The sequence below is a fragment of the Cibotium barometz genome, chromosome 25, assembly GCF_041138505.1.
Source record: "Cibotium barometz isolate CiBa-2024 chromosome 25, ASM4113850v1, whole genome shotgun sequence".
In the NCBI taxonomy this organism is placed as follows: domain Eukaryota; kingdom Viridiplantae; phylum Streptophyta; class Polypodiopsida; order Cyatheales; family Cibotiaceae; genus Cibotium; species Cibotium barometz.
The window spans coordinates 7,506,706-7,532,769 of NC_141070.1; the positions used below are offsets into that span (position 1 = coordinate 7,506,706).

The window sequence follows — 26,064 nt, forward strand, 5'->3', positions numbered from 1 at the left end:
CCTTGGCTGTCCATTGAGTCAAGTGTTTGTGTTTGCTTCCGATCTCAAAACACCATGTCTCCTCTTGAGAAAGAGAGACGACCCGGCTCTGATACCAATGTGATCGCTCCCTCCAGGAGGCCTACAAATCGGAAGATAAAATACACATATTTTAGATCACTTAACTAATTCAAACAATGGACAATACTTGCAACATTAAAACTGAAAATGATAAAGAACACTTGACACCATCATTGGGGCCGGAAAGCCCCCAGCTGTCATGGCCCTGTGAAAATGGAGCAGGACAAGTGTGGGCATGGTGGTTGCAAAGTCAGAATATTTTATGATTCACATGGGGGGGTGCCCGGACAGAGTTTAAGATGTGTGGACATCCCTAGGTGTGAAGGGGGGAACTAGAAACATTAAGTTTTAATGTTTATTGAAGTTTGCCCCTAGGCCTTAGGGGCCCTAGGAACTTATTAAAGTTTGGGGCCCTAGGGATTAATTTGGGGAGGAGTGTTTCTCTCTCCTCTCTCTCTCTCTTCCCTTTTTGGGGAATCGTGTAGCAAAAGTGGGAGTTCCCTCATGCGCATGTATTCTAACGTGGAAGAGCACAGGAGAAGGGAGGCGGCTGCTGTTTTGCTGTGTACTGCTGCTGATTTTCTGAGTGTAGATCAGCCGTACAGCACTGTACGGCCAGATCTGTGTAAGCACTCTCTTTCTCTCTCTGGTACAGGCGGCGGGTCTTCTTCTCTCTGCTGGATTCTCTGCGCACAGGGTCTGGACAGACTGTACCAGCAGGTACAACAGCCAGTACAACACTGTACGGCTGCCGTACAGTGTACGGACAGCCAGGTACAGCAAGTACAGTTGCTGCAGGCTGCTGCAGGTGGTGCAAACAGGTGCTGGACAGACTGTTTACTCTGATTCAGGCAGGTACAAGAGTGGACAGCCGGCTGTTTGTGCAAGTACAACTCTTGGCACGTATCCCGAGGCGGTACAGACGGGTACTGTGCTGATTTTCAGATCTGTATTTTTCAAGGACAGCATAAGAGTGGACATCAGGAGGAGGATACCAAGCACAGATTGGTGCTGTCGCTTCCTCCAGTGTTGTTTCACGAGCTGAACTTGGTAAGCTCTGTTTCTGTTCATCTATCTCTCTTTCTACTGCTTGATGTCTGTTGCAGATATGTGTTATCTGGCCCCTTGTGAGAGGAGGGGTATGGCAGATTGACAAGGGATTAAGACAGAGATTGGACAGCACATGTATGTTTGAGCTGAGAAGATGTATCATGCACTTGAGTTATGCCAGATGTATGCCCATGGCTGGCCTGCTTAGTGATCTTGGCTGATTAGAGGGAGGCACAGTGTGTTGTTTGAAGACACAGATCTGTGTGCATAGATCCTCTGTGCTGAGAAGGATTTGTGGGCCGTCAGATTGGACTTACAGGTGTAAACTCTTGGCTGGTCTTTGTGTTGTACTCAGCCATCCATATTATTTTTAATTGAATAAAGAAATACCGCAAGGGGCGCCAAGCTTTGGGGCCAACAGGTGTCGCTGTGTTTTTAGATTTGGGCACTCTAGCTCCAATCTGTGTTTTGTTTCTCATCTAGACTACAAGTGGACGGGTGATTGCTCCTACCGCACTCTGGTTTTCTATCAGAGGCCGGTTTCAAGGTTCCGTCCCCGGGACCAATCATCAACTTTCTGAAGGGGGTGAGCTCGTGGTTGCTTTGAAGAAAGCCATCGCTGAAAATTCAGCAATCATGTCTGATACAGAGGAAGAGTACTTCTATCATGAAGAAGAAGAGCAAGAGACTTCTCCTGAAAGAGATGTATCTGAGGATATTTTTGCAAGAGAACAGGCTGCAGATGTTGAGCCTTATGAGGATGTAACACAGCCAGAAGATGTGCATGGTAAAGAGGATGATGATGCTCGGTTCAAAGATCGCTTGGCTAGTGTTATGGATACTTTTATGCAGCTCACACAGAGTGAGAGATTTGCTGAATTTCTGAGATCTCGTACAGAGCCCCGCACAGAGCCCCAGAAAAAGAAGAAGAAGGTTCGTTCGAAGAATCTTCCTCAGGGTCATAGTGGTGCCATTCCACAGGAACCATCTTTTGGCCAGTTTCCGAATATGCAGCATGCTTATGGTGCAAACTCTCAGAGTTCCTTCTATGGACAGCCACCTATTCCTCAGCAGAATATGCATCCAGGTTATTTTGGTGGTGGCTCGGTGTTTCAATCCATGACTGGGGGTTATCCTCAGGGAGGCATGGGTATGTATGGGCCTCTGACTCATAGAGGGAAAGAGCATGTATTGGATGTAAAACTCAAAGGGGAATCTGTTCCTATTGTATCCGCTTCGGCGATTTCATCAGTAATGAAAAAGCATCTTTCCGCGTACTTGATTTATGTAAAGGATGCACAGGATGATGAGTCTAAGTCTAATTTGTCAATGTTAGATAAGGACAGGGCTGATTTCTTAAGTGGGTTTCAAGACTGTTTTTCCGAGTCATTGCCAGGAGAATTACCTCCTGAGAGGCCAGAAGATCATGCCATAGATCTGATTCCTGGTAGTACTCCACCGAATAGACCGCCGTATCGTGTTAGTGCAGCCCAACAAGAAGAGATTATGAGTCAGGTGCAGGAGCTATTGAATAAGGGGTTGATTCAGCCTAGCTCATCACCCTTTTGCTCACCTGTGCTCTTAGTGCAGAAGAAGGATGGTTCTTGGCGCATGTGTATTGATTACAGGGCGCTGAACAAGAATACCATCAAGAATCGATTCCCCATACCGAGGATCGATGACATCTTGGACCGCTTACAGGGCTCCACAGTTTTTAGTCGTATTGACTTGAAAAGCGGGTATCATCAGATACGCATTAGACCCGAGGATGTGCATAAGACAGCATTCCGAACCACGTTTGGGTTGTATGAATTCTTGGTTATGCCCTTTGGTTTGACAAATGCGCCTGCCACATTTAACAGAATGATGGACAGGATTTTCAGGCCTCATAGAGAGTTTGTGGGCACATTCTTTGATGATATGATTGTGCATTCACGAACTGAGGAAGAGCATAGAAGGCATTTGGCCATTGTGTTTGCAGAACTCAGAAACCATAGGTTGGTGGTTAATGGCAAGAAGAGTGAGTTTTTCTTGCAGGAGATACATTTCTTGGGGCATATTGTGTCTGGTCATGGAGTCCGTATGGATCCAGCAAAGGTGGAAGCAATACTTAATTGGCCAGCTTTGAGGACCGTGCATGATGTACGCAGCTTTTTAGGATTGTGTTCCTATTACAGGCGTTACATACGGCACTTTGCTGAAATTGCTTCACCTCTTCATGCTTTGATGAAGAAAGCAACTCCGTTTAGATGGGCTGATCGGGAAATTACAGCATTCAAAAAGCTCAAAGAAAAGCTTACTTCGGACCCAGTATTGGTGTTACCGGACCTCCGAAAGGCTTTTGTTGTCCAGTGTGATGCATGTGGAAGTAGCATTGGTGCAGTTCTCATGCAAGAGGGACATGTGATAGCCTATGAGAGTAGAGTTTTGCAAGATGCCGAGAAGCATTTACAGGTGTATGAGAAAGAGATGTTGGCTGTAATTCACGCTCTTTCTACATGGAAACACTACTTGCTTGGGGCTGATTTTACTGTACAGACGGACCATCAGACCTTGCGATATTTCCTCACGCAGACTAAGCTTTCAGAGAAGCATATGCATTGGGCAAACTTTTTGTCAATGTTTCACTTCCAGATTGTGCATGTGGAAGGCAAAAAGAATGTAGTGGCAGATGCTTTGTCACGCAAGTCACAGGTCTCTGCAGTTTCACTTGCTTATCATCATGAGCTTGATGAAATGAAAGAGGAGTATGCCCATGATGAGGATTTTGAAAGGTTGTATGATCAGATGTCTGAGGGTCAGCGGCATGAGCATTACACTCTCAGAGATGGGTTTTTATTGATGCATGGCAGACTGTGTGTTACCAGGCCATTGCGACTCAAGGTTATGATTGAAAGTCATGCTCCACCGTATGCAGGTCATAGAGGTATTGACGCCACGGTCAAAGCAGTGGAGACTTTCTTTTATTGGCCAACCTTGAGAAGAGATGTTGATGCCTTTGTGAGGCAATGCATCGTATGTCAGAAGGTAAAGTTTGACCGTCAGAAGACACCTGGGTTATTACAGCCTTTACCTATTCCAGATAGACCTTGGGAGAGCATTGCCATGGATTTTGTATTTGATCTTCCACGGACACAAACGGGAAATGATGGGATCTGGACTATCATATGTAGGTTCAGTAAGCAGGCTCATTTCATTCCCGTGAGGAAGACGATTAAAGTGGATCATATGGTGAAGTTGTTCATGGCGAACATCTTCAAGTATCATGGCTTGCCTACGTCTATCATTAGTGACCGTGATCCACGGATGACGAGTTTGTTTTGGAGAGGGTTGTTTGACAACATGGGTACAACTCTCAAGTTTTCATCGTCATTTCATCCACAGACAGATGGTCAGTCAGAAGAGGCTAACTCTACAGTGTTGGATCTTCTCAAGTGTTATGTGTCAGAGCACAAGCAACAATGGGAAAAGTATCTTCCTCTAGTGGAGTTTGCATATAACAACACTGTACATAGCTCGACAGGCAAGGCGCCTTTTGAGATTGTAGAAGGAGGGAAGAAGGTACCGCCCATTTTGCATACAAAGGATAAGATCTTTGAGGCTGATCAGTATGTGGAGAGCTTGGATGAAGCTTATCGGAGAGTTAAGTTGGCCCTCCAGAAAACTCAGCAGAAGCAAAAGAAAGCCGCAGACCGTCACAGACGTGATTTACAGTTTTGCATTGGGTGATTGGGTTCTTTTGCGCTTTGAAAAGGCTAGGCTCAAGAAGATGAAGGGTAAAGAGCGCTTATTCCCTAAGTTGAGCATGCATTATTATGGGCCTTTTCAGGTTTTGGAAAAGATTGGTGAGGTAACCTATCGATTGAAGTTACCAGATCATTGGAGGATTCACAATGCTTTTCACGTGAGTCTTCTTAGACCTTTCCGTGGGGATGTGCCTGAGGATGTATCAGATGAGGCTCAGCCGGAAGTTGAAGAACTTGATGAGGTTCTGATTCCAGAGCAGATACTGGCACATAAAGAAAGGAAGGTACGAGGTAAAGTTTCCCGTCGCTATCTTGTGAAGTTCACGAACTATTCACCGATGGATGCGAAGAGATGGAGGAAGGTGACTTAACAGATTCACCTCAGGTTTTGCAGCTTTATCTCGATGCCTTTGAGTTAGAGCCGACTCTTATTGTGGTTCATTCAGGTTCAGCAGAGCATGGGTCTGGAGCATTACCTGATGCTCAAGAGGGGGGTAGCACCTCCACTCCCTTGATACAAACAGGCTCAGATGACATCTAGAGGTCGCTTGGTGCAGATTTTATCTCACCCGAAGGTACTGAGGCTGACAGTACATCTGTTTATGGGACTTCTATGATATATGTGTACTAGTCACATGAGATTGTTGTGGATATGTATGGTTCACAGTGGTATACAACTTGGACTATTACTATGCCATTGGTTTGCAGTGAATGTTGATACATGTGTATGGCTTAGAGAGATTGGGACGCTGATCTTGCCATATTGTATATTTCACTTTGGATATTTTGATGCATCACCAGAATGCAATCGAGGACGCTTGCCATCTTTCAAGAGGGGGGTATGTCATGGCCCTGTGAAAATGGAGCAGGACAAGTGTGGGCATGGTGGTTGCAAAGTCAGAATATTTTATGATTCACATGGGGGGTGCCCGGACAGAGTTTAAGATGTGTGGACATCCCTAGGTGTGAAGGGGGGAACTAGAAACATTAAGTTTTAATGTTTATTGAAGTTTGCCCCTAGGCCTTAGGGGCCCTAGGAACTTATTAAAGTTTGGGGCCCTAGGGATTAATTTGGGGAGGAGTGTTTCTCTCTCCTCTCTCTCTCTCTTCCCTTTTTGGGGAATCGTGTAGCAAAAGTGGGAGTTCCCTCATGCGCATGTATTCTAACGTGGAAGAGCACAGGAGAAGGGAGGCGGCTGCTGTTTTGCTGTGTACTGCTGCTGATTTTCTGAGTGTAGATCAGCCGTACAGCACTATACGGCCAGATCTGTGTAAGCACTCTCTTTCTCTCTCTGGTACAGGCGGCGGGTCTTCTTCTCTCTGCTGGATTCTCTGCGCACAGGGTCTGGACAGACTGTACCAGCAGGTACAACAGCCAGTACAACACTGTACGGCTGCCGTACAGTGTACGGACAGCCAGGTACAGCAAGTACAGTTGCTGCAGGCTGCTGCAGGTGGTGCAAACAGGTGCTGGACAGACTGTTTACTCTGATTCAGGCAGGTACAAGAGTGGACAGCCGGCTGTTTGTGCAAGTACAACTCTTGGCACGTATCCCGAGGCGGTACAGACGGGTACTGTGCTGATTTTCAGATCTGTATTTTTCAAGGACAGCATAAGAGTGGACATCAGGAGGAGGATACAGGCAAGTACAAGCACACGTGTGAAGCAGGGTTGTGGATTCAAGTGCCTGCAAGCACAGATTGGTGCTGTTGCTTCCTCCAGTGTTGTTTCACGAGCTGAACTTGGTAAGCTCTGTTTCTGTTCATCTATCTCTCTTTCTACTGCTTGATGTCTGTTGCAGATATGTGTTATCTGGCCCCTTGTGAGAGGAGGGGTATGGCAGATTGACAAGGGATTAAGACAGAGATTGGACAGCACATGTATGTTTGAGCTGAGAAGATGTATCATGCACTTGAGTTATGCCAGATGTATGCCCATGGCTGGCCTGCTTAGTGATCTTGGCTGATCAGAGGGAGGCACAGTGTGTTGTTTGAAGACACAGATCTGTGTGCATAGATCCTCTGTGCTGAGAAGGATTTGTGGGCCGTCAGATTGGACTTACAGGTGTAAACTCTTGGCTGGTCTTTGTGTTGTACTCAGCCATCCATATTATTTTTAATTGAATAAAGAAATACCGCAAGGGGCGCCAAGCTTTGGGGCCAACAGGTGTCGCTGTGTTTTCAGATTTGGGCACTCTAGCTCCAATCTGTGTTTTGTTTCTCATCTAGACTACAAGTGGACGGGTGATTGCTCCTACCGCACTCTGGTTTTCTATCAGAGGCCGGTTTCACCAGCACCCCCCCCTCCCTCAATACTGTTGTATTTCTTGGAGTATTTATATGTACAAGTGTTCATGGGTCCTAGGCTAGATTTCTCCATAACAAGGAGTGAGTACAACTGGTAAACAATAAGATTTTGTCCGTGAAGAATTAGTTGTCGGAGTAGACCAAGTCACAGGTAATCTCCCACCTTCACTGGGTGAACACTTGCCCTCACTGGTCTTCCGGGACCGTGCACCAACAGGCACGCCCGTACTAACGCCTGGCAAGGTGAAACACCACGGAGGGAGCAATACCTAGTTCTCTCGAATCAGCTTTGCTCCCAGTTTTCCTCATACCCTAAATGACCTTCACTGACTCCTCAAAATGTGAGGGCACGGTCAGGTAATCATAGGAAAAAGTTACCGTCCTGATGGCCTTACTTAGTGAAGGCAACATGTTGTGATATTTTTACCAAACAAGACTTGTACAAACAACATTTAATTTTAATAATTATTGAATCTGAAGATACAAAGATAAATACCTGACAAATATTTAAATTCAATTCTCAAGAGAGAAGCTCATCCCCTTTTTATTGCACTCCCAAACTGTAGGCAGGTCCTGGCAACAAGTACATCAGCAAGTGCAGTCGGGTACATGCTGGTACAATTAGGTACTCTAGCAACAAGTACATCAGCAAGTGCAGTCGGGTACAGGCTGGTACATCAGGTGTAGTCGGGTATATTTAGGTACAACAGGTACAGTAGGTACAATTGGATACAGTCAGGTACAGCCGGGTACAAGTTGGTACAACTGGGTACAAATAGGTACAGGCTGGTATAGCGGTAGAACCGGGTACAGGGTGTTGGACAGAGGCGGGTACAAGCTAGTAGACAGAGGCAAGTACTTTCCATCAATCTCTTTCCCACCAACCATCCACGTGTGGGAAAAAGGAATTTCTTCATGGAATACTTGTTACATTATTATCATTAAACTTTAATAATGTTGGGCACCCACATTAAAGCAAATGTCTAGCCAATGTTTAAATGTGTGTGAACACTCAACCTTATAAATATTAAGGTTGACATTACTTAAGGGATTTTACATTTGAAAAGACCAAAAAGGGTAATACTTACCACATGTTCACACGCCATACCAACTCATTAGCAAACAGCACACCCATGGTACACTGGGGGCGTCCCCGTCCAGTGTACTGGCACGACATAGCAGGCAAACACACGAAAGCAAGTCATGCGAAAACAAGTTTATGCATGCAAACATAAATGCATGTGCACATGTAATGGACGAAATCTCCCTTTCATGAAACTTGTACAAGGATTTCTTGTGGGGCACAAAACTGGCGCGACAGAAATGTGAAGTCCTGGTTTTCCTATGGAGTGACAGTCCCATAGGCAAAACACAAGTCCTGGCACGGGCCTTCCTATGGAGTGACAATCCCATAGACAAGGTCGGCACAAATTCAGTCCTACCATGGAGTGACAGTCCCATGGTAGAGTAGGTAAGGTAGCACGCTTTCGCATAGTAGTCATCTTACATTGGTATCAAAGCATGTCTAGATTGTTCGTAGGAAAAGTTTTGCATCAATGCTAAGGTATCCATGTAAATCAGTAAATTAGAGTTTGCAAGCATAGGATTTGCGTTTTTGTATTAAATCAGTCTTTGCATCGGCTTTTTGCTCAGTGTCAGCATAGAATAGTACTAGAAAGTCTATATTTCAGTCTAGCATGGTTCTAGGGTGTCTAGGATGCATGTAGAAGACTAGGTTTAGGGTTTTGGGACTGATTATAGCAAAAAAACAGCAAGCATTTCTTTATGAAAACCATAGAGGATATTTTGAAAAGGCAAAGTGAAGCTAGTTGGGCAATGTTCGAACCGGCATCCTAGGAAAGTGCAAAGATTTACCACCAAGCATGTGAAGATCAAGATTGCTGAAGGGAGCAATGTGAAGAAGAAGCAAGGCAAAGAAGAAAAGACGACGAAAGACATGAAGAAGATTATTGGAAAGAAATAAAGAAGCTTTTTGCCATGATGAGTCAAAGTACTCCAGTGGAAGCAAGTGTGGTAAAGACCAAGGAAGAGGACGAGAGTACCATAGTAGAAGACTAAGGACAAAGGGATACCAAAGAGGCACTAGAAACCGTGTCGAATCTGCAAGTCGAGGTCAACCAAGAGGTGCAATTGTTCAAGCATGCAGAGCTACAAATAATTCTAGATTCCTTGAGATCATCATAGCCATTGAGGAGGTGACAGTTCGCGAGGTTCCCACAATTATCTCTAAATCCATTGACGAGGAGAAGATAAGTACTTTAGTTTCTGAGGTGTTCATGGAGTCTGCCATGCCAATAGAGCTTCCAGACGCAAAGGGGCCAATTCCATTGCTCGCAGTTCTCGAGGAGATAGTGGTGGACACCATGTGGGAGACGAATCAACAGCATGGAGCAAAGGCGCATCGTGTGCACCCCAACTCCAAGTTTAGCAGGACGGGATGTCACGTGCACACCTTAATCGGGTGCTACGTAGACATGATTAGTCCTTACAGCCGCCTTAAGGGCAAAGTTAGAGGCCGTATATGGGCAGTTTGGAGCCAATTTGGTGGCCCTATAGGTGCTCAAAGGTGCCCAGGACATGCACCAATGGTTGGGACATATTATGGACACAATATGAACACACATTTTTTATGACTTTTTATGGCGTGAAAAGTGAAAACCGACCTCATTACGACTTGCTATCACTTTACTATATAAAGGCAAGTCATGGGTCATTCATATCATTCAAAGACAAAGATTGTAGAGCCAAAGTCCAAGAGCATGCAATCTGGCAGTTTGAATCAACCAAGAACATCTCCAAAATCAACGTTTTCCATTAACGCACAGTAAGCATAAGTTAATTCATAGCATTCACAGTTTAGATCTACATTGGATCTATGACAATCATTGTAATTACTCATTCATTCAGTAATATATAGGAGTACGTCAGGTAAAGAGTCTCTCTCTTCTCCTTCTCTCTACTTCTCTTTGTCATGAGCATGTGATTAGCATTAATCTTTATTGCTTTGCGTTAATTATCATTAAGTACGCTTCTCCATAATAGTCACGCTACATTTTCCCTTCTGCTAAACGTAATGACGGGGTGGACACTTTGTCATCCTTCCTTTATCACCATTTGGTCCATCTCCATTTCTGGAGCCACTTCTATGGGACTGTCACTCCATAGAAAGAAAGAAAGAAAGAAAGAAAGAAAGAAAGATTTTATTAACGTCTTCCAAAAGACCGAACTCGGCCTATGAGACAAATCAGTGTACCTGAATGGGGTATCCTCTGTCATCCCAACAAAATGAAAAAAGTACTGAACTAAAAAGCTGAATGTGGGTGTGCAATAAGTACAATGAGTGGGGGAGGGGATGGAGCTCTACTACTAGGAGAATGCAAAGCTATATGCATGGTCTGTGAAACTGAGCTCTGATCTCTGTCATCTCTCTCTGGTATAGGCGTGGTGTCCGAAAGCCAGGTGTCCTCTGTCTCCTGCGGGCTTTGAGTGTCTCTGCTCTCTGGAGAGTAATTCCCTGCCGTGTAGTGGCTGGGAGTGGGATGGATCTCTAAAAAAATGTGGTAATCCGTGTCTGTCGTCCCCCCTCTGGAGCTGTCTGAGCGTGTAATGATGTCTCTCTGTGGTGCTGTATGTCTAGAATGAATCTCCCTAGTATGCGCTGTTCTGCTGCCTTAAAGATCTGGCATAGGGAATGTGGCTCTCTGAATAAAATGGGATATCTCTCTTTGATGGCTGTATATGCTCTGCATCTGCATACATAATGCTCCTCACTCTCCACCTCCTCTCTGCACAATCTGCATACCCTCTCCTCTCGGGGGATCCGTGCTGCTCTGCCAGTCTCAATCTCCAATCGGTGTGATGAAACTCTATGCTGACCAATAGCCACTTGGGAGCCGTGTGGTAAAAAGCCCTCCATGTATCTAGCCTCTCTATAAATCCATCATCAGTGATACTCATGAAGTAATCTATGCAGGATAGCATCTTCGGTGGAAGAGGCTGTGTAGGCGATATCCATGTCTCTCGTGTATAGAGCTGCCATAGATCCTGTCTCAATACTCTGTTCCTCTCACTATGAGAGAGATGGATATGTGGTGCATCCCTGTCATAATGGAATGGTGGTAGATGATCCATGTCTAGGCCATGCTGTGAGAACCAATGTGTGACTTGTGCATACCATGATCCTCTGTCTCCTGCCTCAGCCAGCTGTCTAGATGCCTCAAAAGCTCTGTATGACAATCTGTCCTGTGGCATCTCTCTGAATCTGTCTAGCAGGCATATAGTCTGAAATATGGCCTCTACCATCATAGGAGGCGCAGCAAACTCTGCTCGGATAATATCATGAGGTACTGACGGTTTGCTGCGTATCATGCGTGCCATCATGAGAGCCTGTGGTCTCTCTATCTGTGTCCACCAATGGGTAGCAAGGCTGGCGCCCATACCACTGCTCCATACATCAATGCCGGTGTGACTAATGTGTCAAATAGCCACCCCTTCGTCCGGGGCTCTTGAAAATGCGCCTGGTGGTAGTGTCTCTCTAGCATAGCCAATGCTGCATATCCCCGTGTCAATCTAGCTCTGGCTGCTGAACCCATGGTGAAGCGTGTGGCTGCTGCAGAGAAGGTAACCCCTAGGTACACGTATGATGTCACCACCTCCACCTGGCGTCCTGCGAGAGTGAATGTCAGCTGACTCCTGCCCTGTCGTCTCGATGTATGAAAGACCATAACCTTGGTTTTCCCAAGGTTCACAGTAAGACCCCTCTGTGTGCAGAAATCATCGAGTGCATGTAGATGCTGCTGTAGACCACCTGGAGACTCAGACACTAATACAATATCATCAGCATAAAGCATAATATGTACTGAGGTACCTGCTAAATCAACTCCATCTCCGCCTCCCCGTGTAATGAAGTTAGCCACCTCATCAATGTATAACCCAAATATCGTGGGGGAAAGTGGGCATCCTTGCTTCACACCAATGGTGCTAGCAATAGTCTCGGACATACCTCTTGACTCGCCCAAAAACCTGCTCATATAATGCATAGATGCCCCATGTCATATCTGCTGGTATGCCAAGAGACTGCAGGCGCTGAAAGGGCCTCTCTCGTGGTACTGTGTCAAATGCCTTGCGGAAATCCACAAAGCAGCAATAGAGCTTTCTCTTCCTCACTCTGGCCTGATCAATCATACATCTCAAAGTGAATACATGGTCAGTGGTAGAGAAAGCTCTCCTGAAGCCTGCCTGCCCTGATGAGCGTAAACCTGCTCGCTCAGCATATAAGCTAAGCTCTTGCTCCAACACTGCACCATAGAGTTTGGCCAGCACGTGGCCAACCATAACCGTCCTGTAGTTGCTTGGATCGAGCATATCCCCTGTTTTGTGAATCGGCACAATGGTGTGCATCGTCCACTTTGCAGGCAAACCCTCTGCTAGTGCCCTGTTAAACAGGTGTGCAAGAAAAGGAGCCAAAGAATCTACTGCATATATGAGATGCTCACCCTGCAGGCCCATATGGTTGGCGGCCCGTCCATGCTGTAGGCGGCGGATAGCTTCCTGTACCATCGAGTGGGTAAAGAAGCTAGCTGTGGTAGGTCGAGGCTCCTGTGGGGGCTGAGGTATAGGTGGCTGCTGTGGGGCGTGGTATAGGCCCTCTGCATATGTGTGCCATGTCTATGGGTCTGCAATAGGTGTCGGTGTCCGGGGCTCTCTGAAGTGCCCCATGTGAAAGGGTCTGTCATTTGGTGTCACATGGACGGGAACCAGTTTTGTGCCACCCGTGTGTGACCAGTATTGTGCCAATGGACGGGAACATGTTTGTTGCCACCCGTGTATGACTAGGATTGCGTCTTATCCATATATTACTGAATGAATGAGTAATTACAATGATTGTCATAGATCCAATGTAGATCTAGACTATGAATTAACTTAAGCTTAGTGTCCTCCACTGTGCGTTAATGGAAAATGCTGATTTGGAGATGTACTTGGCTGATCCAAATTGCTAGACTGCATGTCCTTGGACTTTGGCTCTACAATCTCTGTCTTTGAATGATTATGAATGACCCATAACTTGCCTTTATATAGTAAAGTGATAGCAAGTCGTAATTAGGTCAGTTTTCACTTTTCAAGCCATAAAAAGTCATCAAAAATGTCATATAATGTGTTCATATGTGTCCCAACCATTGGTGCATGTCCTGGGCACCTCCGAGCACCTATAGGGCTAGCAAATTGGCTCCAAACTACCCATATACAACCTCCTCTAAGTTTGCTCTTAAGGCGGCTGTAAGGAATAATCATGTGTACATGGCACCGGATTAAGATATGCACGTGACAGATACTCAAGCAATGGCCATGATTGCTCTCTCAATCAAGCACTCAATTTTACCTCACATCCGATCCTGTAGCTCTGCAAGGGCTGCCTGGGTGGTCCTCGAGACCATGTTCTAGTCTCGTAATGAAGCACGAGTCATGTACTTGATGTAGGAGCTGGATGACTTGACCATGAATGAAGGTGATTCCATTGCAGATCATCTTACCAAGGTAACAGACCTAAAAGAACAGCTGCTGAATATAGATGAGGTCGTTGATAATAGAAAATTGGTCACCACCATTCTTAACTCCTTGCCTGAGTCCTATCAGAGTTTCCATACTTCTCTGAATCTCTCTATGAGAGGAGGAGGTAATCTTATATCCGTCGAGTAGTTGGTTGGATTACTTCTCCAAGAGGAGCAGACAAGGAAGAATAGATCCAGGGGTGATGCAAGCAGAGGAGACCAAGCCTATGTCTCCAGGGACAAAGGCAAAGTGGACTCGTCACAGGGAGACACCAAGAAGAAGAAAGGAAAGTGTCACTACTGCCACAAGCCAAGGCACTACATTGAAGAGTGTTGGAAGAGGCTTGCAAAACTGAAAGTTGATGAAGACTACAAATTCTGCTTCTTCTACCTTCTTCGACAAGAAGCAGCAGCCAGAAGATAAAGTAAACGTAGTCCAAGATGACTGGACTTTCTAGCCACATTATCACTATGGGGGAAAATGTTAAATATTAATAGTGATTAATGTGGGAATAAACAAGTGCTAGGTGGTTGAGTAAACTAGCACTGAATGTAAGCCTTAAATAAAGCGGTTCCAATGTCTATGAACAACCGCTAGTATGTATAAGTCTCTTGTGTAGGAACAACCTCTTAAAAGGCATATGTGAGTGGCATCATATTTGGCATATGTGGTAGCATCATACTAAGCATATGTGGTGGAATCATATTTAGCATATGTGGTGGCATCACATCTAGCGTATGCTTAGAATATGTGATGAGGTCTCTCCTATAAAAAGGACCTACTTCTATAATGAATTTATTCTTTCCACTACATCTTGTACTCCCACAATCCCTTTAGTCTTGTGTTGATTATCATCTCTCTCTCTCTCTCTCTTCTCCCCACTAGTACTCAAGGCACTAGTCAACACCGATGAGTACGACAAAGACTCAATAAATCATCTTGTTGAAGGTCGTTGGTGCATTGGTTAAACCAAAAGGCATGACCACAAAATCGTAATGACGTCGTTCTGTTCGAAAGGCTGTCTTCAGGATACCGGCTTCGAAAATTCAGACTTGATGATAGCCACTTTTAAGGTTGATCTTGGTGAAGTACTTAGCACTGTTGAGTCGTTCGAGGATGTACTCTATTCTTGGCATGAGGAACTTGTCCTTGATTATCAACTTGTTCAAGGCTCGGTAATCCACATAGAGACGTGTGGTCTTATCTTTCTTCTGCACAAAAAGAATCCATGCAACAAATGGAGAGGATGAAGGCCTGATGAAACCAGAAGTAAGCAAGTGCACTAGTTGCGTCTCCAACTCAGCTTCCAACGCCTTGGAAAGACGATACGGAAACTTACTGGGTGGCTCAGCTCCAGGTACCAAATCGATACGATGGTCTTCAGGGTGAGAAGGTCGGGGTTTGGGTGGGAGATCATCCCGCAACATGATGTCCTGAAATTACTTGGGCAAGAGTTGAACAACATTGGTGGTTGAGAGCGGGGGTGGAGAAATGTCGTGGTAGCCACTGTAGAGGCTTGTTGCTTGCCTATTTTCGCTTGCCATCTGGAACAATCTTTCTTTGCATATGTCCCGTGTGGTGGCAGAAAAAACAACTGTTCTCTTTGAAGTGCCGTACCTTCTCATGTGACTCTAGAAATCCTCCTGTAAGGCATTGGTGGTTGAGAGCGGGGGTGGAGAAATGTCGTGGTAGCCACTGTAGAGGCTTGTTGCTTGCCTATTTTCGCTTGCCATATGGAACAATCTTTCTTTGCGTATGTCCCGTCACCCGTGTGGTGGTAGAAAAAACAACGGTTCTCTTTGAAGTACCGTACCTTCTCATGTGACTCTAGAAATCCTCTGGTAAGGTCCTCCTTGATCATTTCTTCAGGAGTCTTCTTGGGTCCATCTTGTCGCTCCTTCACAGTAGAAGAGCTATTCTGGCCCTTCTTCTTCTAGTCTTTGTTGTTGGATGCCCCCTTATGTGAATGTTGGGTAGATGCCTAGTTTTGCTGGGTGGTCTACGTCTGCTACTGTTGAGGTTTGGGGGTGGCTGTAGCGGTCTTGGGCTTGCCACCATTGAGTATCATCTCGTGGTTCTGCGCAAGAGTCAAAGCCCTATCATAACTCTGGGGTTCGAAGTTTCAAACGGGGAACCGAATGTTTGGATCCAATCCTCGAATGAACTGCTTCAGCTTCTCCTCCTCAGACTTCCCCAACTGTTTAGCTGATGGGATCATTTCGTTGGAGTAGGTGAGCATAGGGGAACCGTTTTGGGTGAGTTTATAGAACTCATCTTTGAGATTCATCATGCATTGCGGAGGTAGAAACCTTGTCTTCAAATCGGACACGATGGTGTCCCAATCATAGTTCGGTAAGCCAGTGTAGGAATTTGTGTGCAAACGGGACCAATGTTCCACCAAGTGACTGCATCACTTGTGAGGTGTGGAGCCGCCAAATGGACTTTATCTTAGGGATTTGTGATCTCAGAGAGTGGAAAATGGGCAACAAACTTGTGGATGAATTGGGTCACAACCGAATGGTGGCATTTGCTGACGTACTTAGTGAAGTTTGGTGAGGCACGGATGACGGTTGTCAAGGTTGTGATTATGGTCGTGGAGGACTCAGAAGGGTTGAAAGAAGTTACGAGAGTCCGTAGTGTGTGTTGGAAGTGGTCCCTCAAGTCTTCTTGGGTTTGTTGCTCGTGGTTCGCCTTCACTTTGAGTTTTGCTTGCATTCTCTTCTCTTTGGCCTTGCGTTTGAAAGTGACGGGATCAGCACCTCCTCTCATTGAGAGGTTGAGAGAGGTGTGAAAGCCCAAGTAGGAAGGCGGTAAAGAATGAAGAGTGTTGGTGACCATCTGTCTGTCTGGGATAACCTCATCAATGTTGAGCAATTGTTCCTGCAAATCTTTCACTTTGGTGAGATGATCTGCTATAGAGTCACCCTCATCCATAGAAAGAAGATCCAATTGCCGAGTAGGCAACTCTTGCCTCGTTGCGTACCTGATACATTGCTTCCAATGTATCGCATGCAAGCTTCGATGTCTTGCAAGAACGAATGTGCGGAATAATAGTCCTTTTCATTGAAAGGGCTATCAATGACATGGCCTGTGCATCTCTAGAGTCCCATCTCTTCTGCTCTTGTGTGGGAGCAGGTTCTACATCAGGAGCTCTTTGAGCACCTCCCCTTTGAGGCGTGGCTGGCTGTATGGTAAGTGGGCGTGTGTCATCACCACACACGATGCCCCAAAGCCCTTTGGCTACCAGCAAATTATGGATCATGAAACTCTAGAGGGAGTCGTTAGATCCATCCAGCTTGTCCTCCTGGGTGAGCACACCAAATACATCTGTAGCATTCTGTGCCATGTCAACAAAATATATCTGCAAGCAAACCAAGCACCAATGTGCACTGCCAGGCAACCAAATGTCCTGTGCAAATGTATGCCTGCAAACCAAAGCAAGTGTAAACCTGCACCAAATTGTCCAATTACACACAATGTGTATACATACGCGACAAATCACAGCTGTAATGCCCAATTACATGCTCCAATCTGAAAATCCCCAATTTTTATGCACTCCAATCGCTTCAATGTGCATCTAATTGGCCAATTTCCACAAAAGCCCCAAATTTCTGCAAGTGAAAGAGGTTCAATTTGCTGATTTTGACCTCAATTTTGAAAACCCCCAAATTTCTCCAAATGAAAGAGGTTCAATTTGCTGATTTTGACCTCAATTTCGAAAACCCCCAAATTGCAGGCAAAGCAAAATGCCCAATTTTTTTAATTTTTCCTGAAATTGAGAAATCCCCCAAATTGCACCTGCAATTTTCCTTTAAATCTGACTTGCACAGAAGTGTCTGCAAAATCTGCATATGACTTGCACTGAAATGGCTGCAGAATTTTATGTGAGCAGAATTTTGCGTAAATTTGTATATTTCTACCTGTAGTACAGTCAGCTGGGAGCGTTGCTGGCCACGGGAGGCACTGGTCATGTAGAGGCGTTCGAGCAGCAGCAGTTTGACGCTTTTGTCGACGGGCAGCAGCCAGGCGGAAGTGAAGGTGGAGCGCATACAACCAAATACGCTTGATGGGCGTTGGAGGGAGCCAGCAGGCTGTCGGCAGGTGTCGGGCCCCAGCCAGAGGCGGGCGAGCATCAGGCGGAAGCAGCACGGCGCTGGAGTCGGCTAGTCCAGCAGGCGGGAGCTAGTAACGGCAAGTGCTAGAGTCGCTGGCGGCGAACAAAGGCGACGAGGCAGTCGGAGGGCGCAGGGAGCGTTGGGCGCGAACAGAGGCACAGGGTGCCTGGAGTCGTCGGCGCAGGACAGCCGGAGCAGGAACGGCAACGGGTGCCGGCTCTGGGCGGTGGCGGAGCAGCAGAGGCGCCGGCCGAGAGGGGCGACGTGAGCAGCAGCGCTGCCGAGTCAGGGGCGGAGGTGGTCGCCTGCGCACTACTGCCATCGGCTGGGCTGAGCGCCGGTGGCCCCCTGTGCAGTAGAAGAGCTGGCGCGGCTGGGCGGCGGCGGCGAGCGGAGGAGCGAAAGTGGCGGCGGCGGCTGGGCGGCGAAAACCAGTGAACGTCCCAGAGCTTAGAATTGGGCGGAATTTGGCCGGTTTTTTTGCAGATTCCCCACAGGCACTACTCCAGGGTCAGCCCCCTGCTCTGATACCAAATGTTGGGTGTTGGACTCACACACTCACACACACAAACCTGCACATAGGTGCAGGGTAGAATAGCTCACACACAGAAATGAGAGAGAGAGAGAGAGAGAGAGAGAGAGAGAGAGAGAGAGAGAGAGCCAAAAGTGTGGTATCCACAAAATGCAAGTCAACCCTTGCATGTGTGCCACATCCATATAATATAGAAGTACAAAATATTATATGTTAGAGTGTCCTTTCACACTTGATGTCCAAGGGGAAAAACCACGCAACCCTTTGGAAGTGCCTAATTTGAGGGGCCCATCAAGTGCCTCGCGTGGTTCTGATGCTTTACAGGGAAGGCACAAGCCCCTTGAGAGGTTGAATGATAGTGATTCGAGGGGACAACTGTCTCGTGGAAAGACAGTTATGCAAGAAGAAGAGCCTGATGCAATGAGGGCTGAATTGGAGCATATGAGAAAGCTTTTGCAGGCACAAGAGCAAGAGCTGAAATTTTTGCATGAAGATCCCCATGTGGAAAGTGCCATTGAAGCAAGGAAAGCCGATGCAATGGTAGACATGACTTTTGAGTCCATGGCACGAGAAGTGGGCAAGAAGCCAAGGGAGTTGGCACTTTCCTACCTCCTCCGCAAAGGTGACATCAAAGAGGGGGAAGATGGAGAGCTGAAATTCAGAAATCCACCTCGCTTGAAGCATGCAGATCCCGCATCTCAAAGGTTAAGGTCATTTATGCAAAGGGAAGAGGTGACAGACACCTCTCGTCATGCATCATCTCCACAAGGCACAAAGGGTGACAGGTATATGTGTACTAGTACTCATCAGCTTATCATCCCCAAACGGATGGCCAAAGTGAAGCTGCAAATTCAGCCGTGTTGGATTTGTTGAAGTGTTATGTGGCAGATCAAAAGACTGCATGGGAGAAGTATCTTCCACTTGTTGAGTTTGCCTACAACAATACGATCCATGTCTCCACGGGAAAGGCTCCGTTTGAGATTATTTATGGCAGAGTGGTATTGCCACCCATCCTTCGTACAAAGGATGAGATTTTTGCAGCTGATGAGTATGTTCGTGACTTGGATGTAGCCTTTGCTCAAGTACGGACAGCCATTGCAAGGTCACAAGATAAGCATAAAATGGCTGCTGACAAGCATAGAAGGGACATGCAAGTCAAAGAAGGTGATTGGGTTTTGCTCAAATTTGAGAAAGCTAGGCTTCGGAAGAGGCCAGGACGAGAAGGATCATATCCTAAGCTTTCTCCTCGCTATTATGGACCCTTCAAGGTGATTCAAAAGATCAATGAAGTGTCATACAGGCTTGCTTTACCTAGTCATTTGAAGATTCACAATGCATTTCATGTGAGTCTTTTCCGGAAATATGTCGGGCGAGATCCTGACGAGCCTGTCACAGAAGATCTGCCAGAGATTGATGAGCTTGAGGAGATCCTCCAGCCAGAACAGATTGTCTTTCACAAGGACAGAAAGCTACCTGCAGGAAAGCTTTCCCGGCGACACCTTGTGAAGTTCACGAACTATTTGCCCATTGATGCAAAGTGGGTAAATGAGGATTATTTTGTTGACTATCCACAGCTGTTGCAGGCATATCTTGAGGCTTTTCAGTTGAGGACAACTCTTTAGAAGCCCGGGGGGATGTCACCAATTGGCCGACCATTTGGTCCATCTCCAGATTTGTGTCTCGTTCACTTGAGGCCAGGCCGGTGTCTCATGTGAAGGGGCCAATATTTTTATTGCATAACATGGACGGGAGCCAGACTGGTGTCACCCGTGTGTTAGCAGGATGGTGTCGGATGGACGGGAGCCAGACTGGTGCCACCCATGTATGACCTGGACTGTGTTCTATCCATGGGATTGTCATGCCATGGAAGAGCCAGTATTTGTGCCGTGTCTTGTCTATGGGATTGTCACTCCATAGGGAGGCTCGTGCCTGGATCTGTGTCTTACCTATGGGACTGTCACTCGATAGGAAGACCGGGATTTATGTTTTCTATCGTGCCATTATTGTGCCCGACAGAAATGTTTAGTACTTGTTCCATGAACGGGAGATATGTCCATGATACTGTTTGCACATGCATTCATGTTTTGCATGTTTGTAACTGTTTTCGCATGACTTGTATTTTTGTGTTTGCTTGTTTGACGTGCCACTTACTGAGCGGGGACGCCTGCTAGTGAGTCGTGAAGTTTGCTCTGTCTTCTGACGAGTTTTATTGTGTGAACAAGTGGTAAGTGTATTGCATTTGTTTATTTCTTAGCATTCTTTTTAACCTTTGTTTTTTATAAGGTTGCAGTTTCACACTCATTAATGAGTGGGCACCCTTCCCAATATTTCATGGTACTCTTAGAAGGGTGGGCACCCACGTTTGAGTCATGGTGGGAAAGGGAACCCCTCATGTGTGTGGGGGTGGGTGGATGGCCACCTACCCACCCCCCACCTTGGAACCTTGGGAACTGGCCGCCTCCATGCAAGCTAGGTGGGCGGGCCAGCTGTTGGACGTGTGCCCTACCCAACGCTTACATATAGGCGACCGCTTCATCCAGCTATCCGTATTCGACTGTTTAGGCGACCGTTTCATCCGGCTATCCACAGACGGTGTGCAGGCGACCTCTTCATCTTGCCCTGCAGTCGGCTGTCTTCTTGCCCTGCAGGTGACCGTGTGCAGGACCTCACTGCTCTTTGGCCAGCAAACGGCTGCGCCCAGACACCACCTTTTCCACCTTGCAGGCGGCTGCGCACAGATATCACTGCTCTTTGGCTAGCAGGCGGCTGCGCCCAGACACCACCTTTTCCACCTTGCAGGCGGCTGCGCACAGATATCACTGTTCTTTGGCCAACAGGCGGCTGCGCCCAGATGCCACCTTCTCCACCTTGCTCTGCAGGCGGCTGTCCTCTCTTGCCTTGCAGGTGACTGTGCGCAGGTTCTCTCGCTCCTCTCTGGCCAGCAGGCGGCTGCGCCCAGGTTCTCTCGCTCCTCTCTGGCCAGCAGGCGGCTGCGCCCAGGTGTCCTTCTCTAGCCCCTATGCAGCTGCACTTAGGCGCCTCTGATATTTGTTCTCCCACTAGCGAGCTACAGGCGACTCTCTCACCTGCGGGTTGGCAGCAACAGCAGTAATAGAGACTTCTCCTTTCATACGTGGGTGCCTACTAGTTGTGAAGGCCATATCCGTTATTTTGCAAGAAGGTAAGTGGATTGAGATTCAAGCAAAGGTCTTTGATGTAAATCTTATAAGGGATACTCTCTGCTGCTAACACCCGTTCGGTGCCGGGTAGTCCAAGCTTCTGGAGAACCACGGTCCATGGGTGCCGAGATCGGGAGAGCCAGGCGTTAGTACGAGAGCGCTTGTTTGTGCGTGGTCCTGGAACACCAGTGGGGCGCTCTCTGCGGATTCCAGTGAAGGCATGGGACCGTAGAGATTAGACTTCTTCAAGTGGATCGCTCTCCTTCGAACGTCTACTTCAAGTCTCTTGTTTGGTAACTGTATTCATCTCAGTTGTACATGGACATCATCTGGTTCATTGAACCCATGGAGCATTGTATCTCTTAAATACTTCCAATAATATATCATATATTGAGGGGGGGGGGGGGTCGGCCCGTTCCGGCCCCAGTGCTGGTGTCCATTGATCAACATTTCATTTCATTTCAGTTTTTAGTTGTTCATTTATATTGTGAAATTTAAGTTGTGCTATTAGCGTGTGGGTGTCCAACGGAGTCTATTCCCACTTGACGGGATCGGTTTCAACAATGCTTGTGTGATCTGTGGAAGTCCTCAACATCAACAAGTTCTTGAGGAGTGACAATACTATCCTAAGCCCCCCAGTTTCTCCTTGAGTCTACTCACATGGAAAACTGGATGAACTTGCACATTAGGAGGTAATTCTAGCTTATAGGCCACCTCACCAATCTTTTTCAGAATCTGCTAAGGTCCACAATACCTAGGCGATAATTTCCCAATCTTCCCCATCCGTAACGTCTTAAAACTCTTGGGTATTCTATGTAAGGTTGTCCAATGAGCATCAAACATGAATAGTGTGGACTGGTTTTGAAGCTGTCATCATGCCTGAAAACATCATTTTGTAGTTTACGGGCACTGCCATGTCTGTATATATCTGGCATGTGCATTAAAAGCTGCCTTTCCCTCGTTCTCTTTAGTCAACAATGAACACTTAAAAAGTAAGATCTTTTTTTGCCTTTAGCCCTTTGGCTGTTCCGTTGTCAAACCAGGAACAAAAGGTTTTGCACCCTGGCTTCTTTTCCTTGCTATCAGAGGGTTTACTCCCCTGATCTTTTCTCTGTGGGCTGTCGGGATTGATTCCAATTTAGACCTCTTTCTGAAGAAACTTAACCTTGCCCCTTTTGTCCTCTTTTCTCTGTGGGTTTATTTGAAAGTCTGTTTGACAGGTAGAAATATAGAAGCAGCCATATAAGCAGTGCACTACTGCAAATCAGTTTTTTGCTTGATACAGAGTGATAGTGAGTACATGGCGGGACAACTTTCAGCGTATGGCTACACCATCTCGGAAGAACCTGACACGGCTGATTTATGGTTAATAAACACGTGAGAATCTAACCTTGCCTTTGATATGTTCTGACTCCACATAAATCTCTCCCTTCTTTCCTAGCTATGTAGTATACTCATGGGGTTGATTAGGACAGGTGTACAGTGAAATCTCCAAGTCAATCAGCCATGGAGACATTAATCCACAGAGGAAAGAGTGCAAAAAAGCCTCTAGTTGTAGCGGGTTGTGTGCCTCAGGGCAGTAAGGACCTGAAGGATTTGGATGGAGTAAGCATTGTTGGCGTGCAGCAAATTGACCGTGTAGTGGAGGTTGTAGAGGAGACTTTGAGAGGACATGAAGTGCGGCTTCTCCGTAGGAGTTCACTTCCTGCTCTTGATTTACCAAAGGTAACAAAAAATCTAGGAACTTTTAGAAATAAGAAAAGGTTCTAGCATGGATGCCTTATGAAGAATCAATGTCTTGCAGGTCAGAAAGAACAAGTTTGTGGAGATACTTCCAATAAATGTGGGCTGCCTAGGGGCTTGTACGTACTGTAAAACTAAGCATGCACGCGGTCATCTGGGAAGCTATCCAGTTTTGGCTTTGGTATGGTCTATTTGCCTTGGAAATGTTGAAAATAATGTTATTGGTGCAGTGTGATTCTAAGTCCAACACTGAGCTTAGGCTAAACGCTCTCCAATTTGTTAAGCAGGTAGAGAGGATGAAATTGGTGATTGCCGACGAGGTCAAAGAAGTGTGGCTCAGCAGTGAAGACACGGGAGCTTATGGTATGTAACTGAGTGACTTAATGCTAATTATAGCCACTTATTGGGTAAGCACAGTTCACATGGTTTTTTCCTACAGCTTTTAAGTTGACATTGTCGTGCTGTTTTTTGAGCTTTCTTACAGGCCGCGATATTCAGACCAATCTTCCTACTCTCTTGCATGCGCTCGTGGCAGAGCTGCCCAAAGATGGGTCTGTTATGCTGCGGATCGGCATGACCAATCCACCTTACATCTTAGAGCATCTTGAAGAGATTGCAAAAATTCTTTGCCATCCATGTGTTTACTCTTTTCTCCATGTGCCTGTGCAGTCAGGAAGTGATACCGTGCTACATGTAAACCCGCCATGACACCACCTTATGCATGCCAATGATGGAGTTTTTTGAACACTACATTAATGCTTCTGTCGCTGTTTTTCCATGCATGTTGGAAATGAACTTAAGACAGAATGTACAAGTAACCCTTTAAGTATGTGTGCGGATGATGTTATGGGTACACTATTCTTTTATATTTGAGCATTATGAGCCCACAATTGGTCCCATAATCTTACTTAACATCCTCTTTTTTTACTGAATTCAGGCAATGAAACGGGAATACACTATTGGTGAGTTTAGAAGAGTAGTTGATACTCTTCTTAAACTGGTTCCTGGAATGCAGATTGCCACTGATGTGATTTGTGGTTTCCCAGGTTTCCCTCCAGTTCTGTACGACTGGTTTAAGTTAGATCCCCTAGTCTTTAGCTGGATAAATTTGTTTCATTGGAAAAATTCCATACATGCTTTGCATCCCATCATCCACCCCCCCCCCCCCCCCCCGCAGTGCCCCCCTTCCCGCTTTTCCCCCTGGTGTCCCATTTCCTTCTCTCTTCTTTCTACTAAAACCTGTGGTCAGTACCAACTGGCAGCTTGTACGATTATGGCAATGTGTCTTTGCAGGTGAAACTGATGAGGACTTCGATGAAACCATCAAGCTGATTCAAGAGTACAAGTTTCCACAAGTACACATTTCCCAGTTTTATCCCAGACCTGGTATGTTGATTCCAAAACTTGTCTTTAGAGATGCTTGAAGCTGTTTGGTTGTGATGAGGAAGTGATTGACTTGTTGGCTTATGATTAAAATCAGGAACACCAGCGGCTCGCATGAAGCGGGTACCGACGGGAGAAGTGAAAAAGCGGAGCCGCAAGCTGACATCACTTTTTGAGTCATTTTCCCCCTACAAAGATATGGAGGGGATGATGTGTAGAGTGTGGGTAACAGATGTAGCAGCTGATGGTATCCATCTGGTATGTTTGAATGTAGCTCTGCAATGTGGGATGGACTCAAATATATGGTAAACTGAGTTTGTGCATATTGATGCAGGTGGGCCATACAAAATCGTATGTTCAAGTGCTGTTACCCACTGCCGAAGACTTGCTAGGAAGCTCTGTAGATGTTAGAGTGATCTCAACAGGAAGATGGTCGGTGATAGGTGAAGTGGTTCGGTTTGAAACCAAGCCAATAACTGGAAATCTGCTCTCGAATGCACAAAACGGTGAGCGTAGCACAGCAATGCAGCATAAAATTTCAGAGCGACCTGCCGTCTCTTGTGTGAGTGAAATGTTGCAGTGTGGTGAAGAGGGTTGCTGCAATCAAGGTGCCCAAAATGATGTGCCGCTTTCCAGGGAACATTCTTCACCACATAGCAGTCATCGAATTAAATTACATGCAAATACTAGTGATACTCACATGCACATGAACGGACTCGTCAAGAGATCATCATTATCTTCCACAGTGCCAAATAGGTCAGCAGTGATAGATGCCGAAGTGAAAGGAGCATCTCAGGAAAAGAAACACAAGGAAGTGGCATGGTTGCAAGGGAAGTCACATGCTCTGGACTTGTTTCTTATCACTTTCCTCATTTTGAGTATGAGCACTTTTCTGATTCTGCTTATCAAAATCTTACACTTGTAATAAGACTTCTAAAATTTTTGGTGATGAATTTTGCATGGTTTAAAAGCTCATGTATGACTATCCAATTTTGATTTGATCTATCATCACACTGGGCACTCTCATAATTCTTTTCACATTGGTTTGTTGAAACCCTTTACAATACCATTGTCTTTACATCCTACTTATGAAGAGTCACCTCTAGTTATTGATCAAGAGGAATCAACACACTATCGCACATGCATCTTTTGACCTTCAAGAATCATTTTATAAAATATGGTTAGTGGATGCATGAGTGATTTTTCTCACTTGTTCCGATCTCATCAACTCATATTTCACTCATATAAGTAAGCATGCAATTTGAGGCCACAACTCAAGAAAGAGGGATGTTAGCTAAATCCTTCTATGGTAGATTGGGGACGACGCTTTAAATACCACAATACCGTTTCTCTTAGTTGGTGTTATGGGTGATTTTGTA

General features: G+C 46.1%; 1 protein-coding gene across 3 annotated transcripts in view; it reads left to right on the forward strand.

The window, feature by feature from the left end:
- Positions 1 to 25,696, forward strand: part of LOC147624206 (uncharacterized) — a 39,174-nt gene extending 13,478 nt beyond the window's left edge. For 2 of the 3 annotated variants that reach the window (XM_086819155.1, XM_086819156.1), the window contains 9 exons: positions 22,845 to 22,936; positions 23,035 to 23,284; positions 23,364 to 23,483; positions 23,590 to 23,665; positions 23,787 to 23,995; positions 24,240 to 24,348; positions 24,596 to 24,688; positions 24,783 to 24,943; positions 25,020 to 25,696. In XM_086819155.1, coding sequence (XP_086675281.1) covers positions 22,845 to 22,936; positions 23,035 to 23,284; positions 23,364 to 23,483; positions 23,590 to 23,665; positions 23,787 to 23,995; positions 24,240 to 24,348; positions 24,596 to 24,688; positions 24,783 to 24,943; positions 25,020 to 25,610 — 1,701 coding nt within the window. In that variant the 3' untranslated portion in view covers positions 25,611 to 25,696. Of the gene's footprint in view, positions 1 to 22,779; positions 22,937 to 23,034; positions 23,285 to 23,363; positions 23,484 to 23,589; positions 23,666 to 23,786; positions 23,996 to 24,239; positions 24,349 to 24,595; positions 24,689 to 24,782; positions 24,944 to 25,019 lie in introns of all 3 variants that reach the window. The other variant, XM_086819157.1, reaches the window with a different exon arrangement.
- Positions 25,697 to 26,064: the final 368 nt, after the last annotated feature.